A 9,339-nucleotide genomic window follows, 5' to 3' on the forward strand; every position below is an offset into this window, starting at 1 on the left:
CTGAGGCCTGGGGGTCTGTGGGGGAGGAGTGGGATGAGGGAGTGGACAGAGGAGCTTAGGGGAGCACAGGGAGCTGGAGGAGGCCAGGCCCGCCGTGTGGAGCGAAGTCTCCAGACACTGGGGGATGGGGAGTGGGGGCGCTGCTCTCCTCCAGGTGGGGTGGGGGTCCTCAGAGGAGGCTGCAGATGCAGGGTGCAGGGAGGACTATGGGTGGGACGCGGCCATGCCTGCTGGGCAGTCCTGGGCCCAGGGTTGGGGGTGCTGGCAGCATGTGGGGCAGGGAGTGCAGGGCTCAGGTCATGGGGCAGGCCGCCTGGGGCGCGACCCCTGCCCACTGCAGAGGGTTTGTCAATCAAGCAGGGGCAGCTCCCCTCAGTGGGTCCCCTGGGGGCGCCTGCTTCTGCCCTAGGGTTCCCACCGCAGCCTGGGTCCTGTCAGAAGCAGCTCCTAGAGGAAGCTGGAGGCCCGGGAAGGGGCGGCTGGGCCAGGGCCACCTGTGACTCCCCGTGGGGAGGCCCCCGGGGGGCGGGAACTGACCGGCAGGCCTGTGCTCCCGAGCTCCGGAGTGGGAGTGCAGGGCCAGCTGGACTGGTCTGGTCAGACAGGGCTGCAGTGGGTCCTTGAGTGTGGGGGATGGGCCTGGGCGGTCCTAAATTCACTCCCAGGCCTCACAGGGGCCGGGGAGCACAGGCCCAGGCCTTCCCTTCCAGTGTGTGCTGTCCTGGGAGAGGAGGTGCTCAGCTGGGCACAGGGCCTGCTGTCCCCTCGTGTTCAGGCTGCTGGGAGCCCCGGTGGTCCTGTCAGGGCCTGGCCAGGGTCTGTGGAGGTGCCCCAGGCCTGAGTGAGACAGGGGGCTCGCCTGGGAGCACAGGGCAGAGGGGAGGTGGCCTCCGGCCAGGCCTCCCCCTCGGGCGCCTCGTCCAGCCCAAGTCCCGCCCCCGCCGCACCCCCTGACTCACTTCCTCCCCTGAGAAGCGGAAACCTCCCGGGAGCTTCCTCTGCCGGACACTGCCAGGGGCCTGCAGGTGCCGCTGCCCCTCCGGCCGGAGCTGGCCCGGGAGGCCCCTGACCTGCCACCGGGATCCAGTATTTCCTGATTCTGGTGTCCGGCCTGGGCCCGGAACCGCGGAGCTGGGGGGCGGGTCCCCACACCCACGCAGCCGCAGGTACGCAGGGTGGGTTGGGGGTCCGGTTGCAGGCGGCTTCAGCCGGCAGGGGCTCCTCCTCTGGTCCATCATTCCGCCCACCCCTAGCCCCCTGAGGGGGCTCCCTACACAGATGCTTAAGGACCCCAGGTTGGGGGGGTCTTGGGGGCAGGGCGGGGGTCAAAGCCTCCAGGCCGCCCCCGCCCCAGGGTTCCTGGGTGGGTGTGTGTTGGGGGGGCTTCCTTTGCCCCCGCCTTAGGGCCTGGCGCCGGGCAGTCCGGTTGGAGCTGCAGGCGGGGACGAGTCAGCCTTGACCCCAGATCGGCGCCGGCCCCTCGACTCCTCCTCCAGGAAGCCCGGGCAGCCGCCCGATAAGCTGTAGGCCCCCTCCCCCCGCCACTTCCTCCGGGCCGAGGCCGGTTAGGGGAGGGCCCGACGGAGGAGGCGCTTCCTGGCCAGCGGGGACTAGGCCTTGGCCGAGCCCAGACCGCGCCTGGGGGAGGGGCGTAGGGGGGAACGGGGTCCCTCCGGGAGGGCCGCGGCCGGAGTCCGGAGCGGGTCCCCGTCTTCCCGCTGCAGGGAGCGTGATCTGCGCGCCGAGCACTATGGACCGCGGCCAGTGCAGTCCGGAGCCCGCGGCCGCAGCTCCTCGCGCCTCAGGCCCATGCGTGATGGCGCCAGTGCGCGCCGTGGTCCGCCTTCGCCGCCGCGTGTGCATCCTGCGCAAGCGGCGCCTGCCGCCTCCTGGCGCGGGGCCCGACGCGGGGGCCGGCGCGCCCAGGCCGGGCTGCAGTGCCCGGACGCCGCGCGCCGCCCTGGACCAGCCCAAGTTTTTCACCTTCGACGACCTCGCCGAGTTGCCCTCCAGGGGCGCGCGCCGTAGGCGCCGGCGCAGCCGCCCGGTGCTGTACCCCGAGACCTCCCGCAGGTACCTGCCGCGCGCGGAGCGCCGGAGCCGCGCACAGCGCTGCCTGCTGCTGCTCGTGGCCATCGTGGGCTTCCAGGTGCTCAACGCCATCGAGAACCTGGACGACAACGCGCAGCGCTACGACCTGGACGGGCTGGAGAAAGCGCTGCGGCGCTCCGTGTTCGGCCAGCCGGCCGCCGTGGGGCGCATCGTGGCGCTGCTGCGGGACTACCTGGCCACGCACGTGCACAGCCGCCCGCTGCTGCTGTCCCTGCACGGGCCCAGCGGCGTGGGCAAGAGCCACGTGGGCCGCCTGCTGGCGCGCCACTTCCGCGCGGTGCTGGAGGACGGCGGCCTGGTGCTGCAGTACGACGCCCGGCACCACTGCCCCGCGCCGCGCGCCGCGCACGACTGCCGCGCGGAGCTGGCGCGGCGCGTGGCCGAGGTGGTGGCGCGGGCCGAGGCCGAGGAGAAGACCCCGCTGCTGGTGCTGGACGAGGTGGAGCGGCTGCCGCCCGCCCTGCTGGACGAGCTGCACGGCCTGCTGCAGCCGCAGCGCGCCCACCACTTCCACAACGCCGTCTACGTGCTCCTGAGCGGCGCGGGCGGCGCCGAGGTCACGCGCTTCGTGCTGCAGAACGCGAGCCGCGCGCTGCCCGCGCGCCCCGACGGCGCGCGGCCGCAGGACGAGCTCGGGGCCCGCCTGCGCGCGCTCCTGGCCCGCGAGCACCCGCTCTGGCAGGCGGCGGCCGTGGTGCCCTTCCTGCTGCTGGACAAGCAGGACGTGGTCAGCTGCTTCCGAGAGGAGATGGCGGGGGAGGGCTTCTTCCCCGAGCAGGCCCTCGCCGAGCGCCTGGCGGCGCAGCTCAGCTACTACCGCGTCGGGGGCCGCGAGTTCGCCGTCACCGGCTGCAAGCAGGTGGTGGCCACGGTGAACCTCCTGTAGTGCAGGCGCGCTCAGCTGGGCGAGAGCCGCGCCCCCGACGGCGGGGCCAGGTGGGCGGGTCCCAGGTCGTGTCCACACTGGGAGCCGCGGAGGCCCCCCACTCCCGGCGCTGAGGCAGTGCCCGGGGCCCCAGGAGGACAGCGACCTGCAGCACCTGTCCGGCACCGCCCCCCACTAGGGGGCTGTGAGTTCTGCCGGCCCGGGAGATGGGCGTCTCTCCCCAGAGGCCGTGTGGCTCCCAGGGTCAGCAGGGACAGGGACCACCGCGTGTGCCCCGTTCCTCGCACCTCCCCAGGGAGTAATGGGGCGGGGTCTCAAGGCCCACGAGCAGGCCCATTGGGAGCCCCAGCAGTGGGCATGGCGCCCCACCCTGGCCAGCAGCGGGCTCCCCGGCCGGGTGAGGGGAGACTTTAGAGCCACGGGCCCTCAAGGCCCCTTGCAGAGGTGTGGAGCCCCGGCCCCTCCCCCAGCACCGGCTCTGGAGATGGTGGCGGCGCCCTCGGTGAACAGGCAGGGGGTGGCACTGATTGCAGACCGTAACCGGGGGAACCCTGCGTCCGTGCGCCCCTATCTGCACCTAACACCGTTAGCCTGTTACAGGCCGTCTGCCCACCTTGGCCACGCCGCCCGGCTCTGTACCTCTGGGGGCTCAGGTACCCAGGCCCCGCCTCCCGGAAGCGCCCTGAGGTGGGCTCCCCATGCTGGGGCAGCCCTGTCGGAGGCTGTGGAGACGCAGGGGACCGGGCCTCACCACCGCCAGCCCTGGGCACCGCGGGGTCTAGGGTCTGTGAGCTCCTGCGCCCCATTTGCTGGTAAAAGGGGGGCTGGGGGCACCGAGCCAAAGCTCTGTGTCCCCGCCCCCCGCCGGTTCTCTCCCTGGGCCTGGTCCGGCTCGTGGGACGTGGCGGGGAGGCTCAGGGCGCCCCTCGGTGGATGGAAGCGGCTAGCCTGCCCCCTCCCCCTGTTGTCAAAATCCGAACCCACGAGGAGTTTTATTTTTCTATTTATTTTCTAAAGTGTTACCTTGAGGCCAATTTGTGCGGGCGGAAATCACCGTGTGAATAAAGAGTGTGGCTGAGATCCCTTGGCCGCGGCTGTCCATGTGTTGTCTGCGGACCGGAAGAGGGCCCGGGGTGGGGCTTCACCCAGCAGGTGGGCTGGCTTGGACTTTTTTTTTTTTCTAAGATTTCTTTGAAAGGCAGAAGACAGAGAAAAAGAGACAGGGAGACAGATCCTCCACCCGCTGGTTCACGGTTCACTCCTCACAAGGCCACATGGCTGGAGCTGGACCAGGCGCTCCATCGGGGTCTCCCTCATGGGTGCGGGGGCCCAGGCACTCGGGCACCGCCTGCTGCTTTCCCGGGTGCACCAGCCGGGAGCTGGGTCAGAGGCGCGGCCCTGGGACTTGAACCCCCAGCCACATGGGATACCTGCTGGTGTCGCCAGCGACGGCTCAACACCGGCCCACAAGATGGTCCCGGCTGCTCGGCTGGGGCGGCGGTGTGCCCGGGGCTCACGGACGGCAGTGGGCGCGGGTGCAGGCGCCGGGGCTGCGGTGTGCCCGGGGCTCACGGACGGCGGTGGGCGCGGGTGCAGGCGCCGGGGCTGCGGTGTGCCCGGGGCTCACGGACGGCGGTGGGCGCGGGTGCAGGCGCCGGGGCTGCGGTGTGCCCGGGGCTCACGGACGGCGGTGGGCGCGGGTGCAGGCGCCGGGGCGGCGGTGTGCCCGGGGCTCACGGACGGCGGTGGGCGCGGGTGCAGGCGCCGGGGCTGCGGTGTGCCCGGGGCTCACGGACGGCGGTGGGCGCGGGTGCAGGCGCCGGGGCGGCGGTGTGCCCGGGGCTCACGGACGGCGGTGGGCGCGGGTGCAGGCGCCGGGGCGGCGGTGTGCCCGGGGCTCACGGACGGCGGTGGGCGCGGGTGCAGGCTCTCCCGGTGGCCATGGCCCTTCCCGCCCCAGAGCACCTCGCTGTCTTGGAGGCTGTGGGGTTGGAGCTCTTTCACTGAGCACATTTCCAGGCCGGTTCCTGCCGGCGCGGGGCTGAACCTGGCCTCGTGTCCTGTGACCGTGCTGGATTCCAGTAACTCCTGCGTGCCCGCCGGGCTCTGTGGGAGCAGCCCCAGCCCCTGGCCCCCCACACCGTGCTGAGCGGCCTCGTCCGCAGGGTGTGGGTGGCGGCTGTTTCTGTACGCGTTCGTTGTCCCACCCAGTCTCCTTCTCTTCGTACGTCTGCCCGGCGCACCGTGCCTTTTGCCTTTGCTTGTTGACTCGGTGCAGTTGGGCCGTCTGTTCCTACGTCTAACCAGCCTCGCCTGCCCGGGTGAATCCCACTTGCTCATCCCGCCATGCTGTTTGGGTCTGGACACGCCCACATCCCGTATCTGTGTGCGGGTTCAGTCCCGCTTCCTGCTCACCCTGGGGGACAGCGGTGATGGCCCAAGCACCTGGGTCCCTGCCACTCACATGGGCGACCCGGGAGGTGTTCAGGCTCCTGGCTCAGGCCTGGCTGTTGTGGGCATCTGGGGAGTGAACTGGCAGATGAGAGTGCTCGCTCGCTCGCTCTCTGCCTTTCAGATAAATAAAAGAATCTTGTAAAAAGCAAACAGAGGGGTTGGCGCTGGAGCGTAGTGTGTTAAGCCTCTTCCTGCAGTGCCTACATCCCATGTGGGCGCGGGTTCGAGTCCCAGCTGCTCCTCTTCCCATCCAGCTCTCTGCTGTGGCCTGGGAAAGCAGTGGAAGATGGCCAAGTGCTTGGGCCCCTGCACCCGCGTGGGAGACCTGGAAGAAGCTGCTGTCTCCTGGTTTCTGATCAGCTCAGCTCTTGCGGCCATTTGGGGAGTGAATCAGCAGATGGAAGACATCTCTCTCTCTCTCTCTCTCTCTAACTCTACCTCTCAAATAAATAAATAATTCTTCAAAGAAAAAAAAAAGCAACAAGGAGTCTTTTTTTTTTTTTTTTTTTTTTGACAGGCAGAGTGGACAGTGAGAGAGAGAGACAGAGAGAAAGGTCTTCCTTTGCCGTTGGTTCACCCTCCAATGGCCGCTGCGGCTGGCGCGCTGCGGCCGGCGCACCACGCTGATCCGATGGCAGGAGCCAGGTGCTTCTCCTGGTCTCCCATGGGGTGCAGGGCCCAAGCACTTGGGCCATCCTCCACTGCACTCCCTGGCCACAGCAGAGAGCTGGCCTGGAAGAGGGGCAACCAGGACAGAATCCGGAGCCCTGACCGGGACTAGAACCCGGTGTGCCGGCGCCGCAAGGCGGAGGATTAGCCTAGTGCGCCGCGGCGCCGGCCACAGAGTCTTTATCGTAAGGGTCACAGGAGCTGGGAGTGGAGGTCCCCAGGGCTGCGTTGGTTCCGGAAGAGTCTGTGTCCCCCGTTTCCCGGCTCCGCAGCTCCCGCGTCCTCTGCTGTGCGTTTCTGAAGCCAGCATCCTGCACCTGTCATCTTCATAGCTGACCACAGCCAGGGAAAGTTTGACTGCCCCGTCTGCTTAGTTCAGGAAACTCCCCACCTCAAGGTGGACTTTTTTCTTGAAGGGTTAATTTATTTATTTTAAAGGCAGAGTGACAGAGGTAGAGGGAGACACACACACACACACACACAGGTTTTCCATCCGCTGGTTCACTCCCCAGTTGGCCTCAATGGCCAGGGCTGGGCCAGGCTGAAGCCAGGAGCTGGGAGCTTCCTCCCAGTCTCCCCCATGGGTGCCGGGGCCCAAGCCCTGGGGCTGACTCCCTCCAGCGCCCAGGCCATCAGCAGGAGCTGCGTGGGATTCAAAGGCTCACGGCCCCGAGCGCCTGCGAGTCCCTGAGGCAGCTTCGGTCACGTGTGTCTGTCCCGGGTTTCTAGAAAGTGTCCCTTCCTCTAAGTCATCTGCCTTCATTGATGACTGGGGTTTATGCGTCATCTGTCACCCTGGGCTGTCAGATTCTAGGGGTCTTTGTAGCTGACAGCCACCCGAGCTCTGTCTGAAAAGACCACTGAACTCCGACAGAAACCCCATGGGATTGGGGTGCGTTGCCACGGCAACCACAGCGCCTCTTCCCGCCCCGACACCCAGCTTCTGTCAGTGCTGCAGGGTTCAGTTCACAGTGCGGCCAGAGCTCGGAGGGAGACTGGGCTCCGGCCCTCAGCACAGCCACCCACCGCCTCCAGGCCCCGGCCCCCTGCGAGGAGGCAGCCTGACCCGCACCGCCCGTCTCGGTGTGGGGCCTGGAGCGGCTCGGACGATGGAGACCGGCGCCGGCTGCCCTCTGGCCATCCCGTGCCGCGTCTCCTCTCTGCCCTCGCCCTGCGCGATGCCCACCGCTGGCCAGGGCCGGCCGTCCTCTTGCCCAGCTCGGGTTCACGCGTTTCCGCTGCTCCGCCTCGGCCGCGCTTCCTCTTCCCCGCGTCCGGATCTGCCCCTGGCGTCTCGCGTGTGTGCATGTCAGGCCTCGCGCATTTTTGCTCCGGACTTCCCACTGGAAGAGGCTGTGTTTACATCCGTCCGTCCGTCCGTCTACGCATCTGTGCGTCTTTCTGGCATCCATCCGTCTCTGTCTTTCTGTCTGTCCATCTGTCTTTATTTCTTTGTGATAAAAAAGCTATTTTTTCCCTGTCTTGAGCTGCAGCCAACACGTCTCTGCTTCCTGGAGAATGAAAGTGCTTTAGCAGACGGAATGGGAAGCGATGGAGTCACAAACGTTTTCCGGAAGGAAAAGCTTCAGAATTGCCTCTGGAGACACCCGGGGGGCGTGCAGGGACGCCGACCACAACGAACGCGGCTGCCAGGCCATGGACCCGACACCACTGCTCGGGGCAGCCGGGGACGCAGAGCGAGGGGCTCAGAGCCAGGCAAGGGCTCGGGCAGAGGGGTCTCCCCGCTGGACACAGGGGTCTCCCACACTGGACACAGGGGTCTCCCTGCTGGACACAGGGGTCTCCATGCTGGACACAGGGGTCTCCCCGCTGGACACATGAGTCTCTGTGCTGGACACAGGGGTCCCTGCTGGACACTGGGGTCTCCACGCTGGACACAGGGGTCTCCGTGCTGGACACAGGGGTCTCCACGCTGGACACAGGGGTCTGTGTGCTGGACACAGGGGTCTCCACGCTGGACACATGAGTCTCTGTGCTGGACACAGGGGTCTCCCTGCTGGACACGGGGGTCTCCATGCTGGACACAGGAGTCTCCATGCTGGACACAGGGGTCTCCCACACTGGACACAGGGGTCTCCCACATTGGACACAGGGGTCTCTATGCTGGACACAGGGGTCTCCCCGCTGGACACAGGGGTCCCCCTGCTGGACACAGGGGTCTCCATGCTGGACACAGGAGTCTCCATGCTGGACACAGGGGTCTCCCCACTGGACACAGGGGTCTCCGACACTGGACACAGGGGTCTCTATGCTGGACACAGGGGTCTCCCCCACTGGACACGGGGGTCTCCCTGCTGGACACAGGGGTCTCCCCACTGGACACGGGGGTCTCCCTGCTGGACACAGGGGTCTCCCCACTGGACACAGGGGTCTCCCTGCTGGACACTGGGGTCTCCCTGCTGGACACTGGGGTCTCCCTGCTGGACACAGGGGTCTCCACGCTGGACGCTGGGGTCTCCTGTTGTGGACGCAGAGGTCTGCATGCTGGATGCCTAGAAGAGGAGCTGAGGCAGTTCCCTCCCCCACCAGCGGGAAGCCGTCTGAGGTCAGCAGGCAGCGGGTCAAGCCGCGGCTTGTGCTGGATCGAGTCCCAGCTGGGAGACCCGGGTGGAGCTCTGGGCTCCTGGCTTTGGATCAGCACGAGCAGCCATTTGGGGGGCGAGCCAGTGGACGGAGGACCTCTCTCTCTGTCTCTCCCTCTCTGTAACTCTGCCTCTCAAATAAATAGAGAAAATCTTTAAAACAAAACAAACAAAAAGCTGCCTGTGACACGGAGAGGAGGGAGTAGGAGGGTGCCCCCGCACGGCCACACTCAGTCCCTGAGCTGGTGCCGGAACTCAGCCCTTCAGGGTGGCTGTGCCACCTCAGCCTCTTCCTACTGTAGGGAGTGTGCGGCGGGACCCTGAGCTGCCGGCTCCCCGTGTGTGTGTGTGTGTGTGTGTGTGTGTGGTGGGACCTGAGGTGCCGGCTCCCCGTGTTGCAGGAGTCCGGATCTCTCTTCCAGAGGAGCTCTGACGTCTGCACCCGCCCGAGGCCTCCACAGCCCAGGAGCCCCGTCCAGGAGGCCCAGCTGGGTTCCGGTTCTGACAGGGTTGTGCCCAGCTGGGTTCCAGTTCTGACAGGGTTGTGCCCAGCTGGGTTCCGGTTCTGACAGGGTTGTGCCCAGCTGGGTTCCGGTTCTGACAGGGTTGTGCCCA

At 67.4% G+C, this 9,339-nt stretch overlaps 1 protein-coding gene across 4 annotated transcripts; it reads left to right on the forward strand.

Moving 5' to 3' along the window:
- Positions 1-183: 183 nt before the first annotated feature.
- On the forward strand, positions 184-8,939 carry TOR4A (torsin family 4 member A). Of its 4 annotated transcripts, none has more exons than XM_070059600.2 (2): positions 184-1,166; positions 5,707-8,939. In XM_070059600.2, the coding sequence occupies exon 2, from the start codon at positions 7,003-7,005 to the stop codon at positions 8,881-8,883; it is 1,881 nt and encodes a 626-aa protein (XP_069915701.2). In that variant the 5' UTR covers positions 184-1,166; positions 5,707-7,002; the 3' UTR covers positions 8,884-8,939. The 4 variants fall into 4 exon arrangements, with proteins under 4 accessions (XP_069915701.2, XP_051694864.1, XP_089179239.1 ...); XM_051838904.3 differs by lacking the exon at positions 5,707-8,939 and adding an exon at positions 1,725-4,078 and having other exon boundaries at positions 683-1,166; XM_070059607.2 differs by lacking the exon at positions 184-1,166 and adding an exon at positions 2,996-4,150.
- The last annotated feature ends 400 nt before the right edge of the window (positions 8,940-9,339 follow it).

This window comes from Oryctolagus cuniculus, chromosome 1 (genome assembly GCF_051225735.1).
Source record: "Oryctolagus cuniculus isolate XC-2025 breed Fujian yellow rabbit chromosome 1, ASM5122573v1, whole genome shotgun sequence".
NCBI classification, from domain to species: Eukaryota; Metazoa; Chordata; class Mammalia; order Lagomorpha; family Leporidae; genus Oryctolagus; species Oryctolagus cuniculus.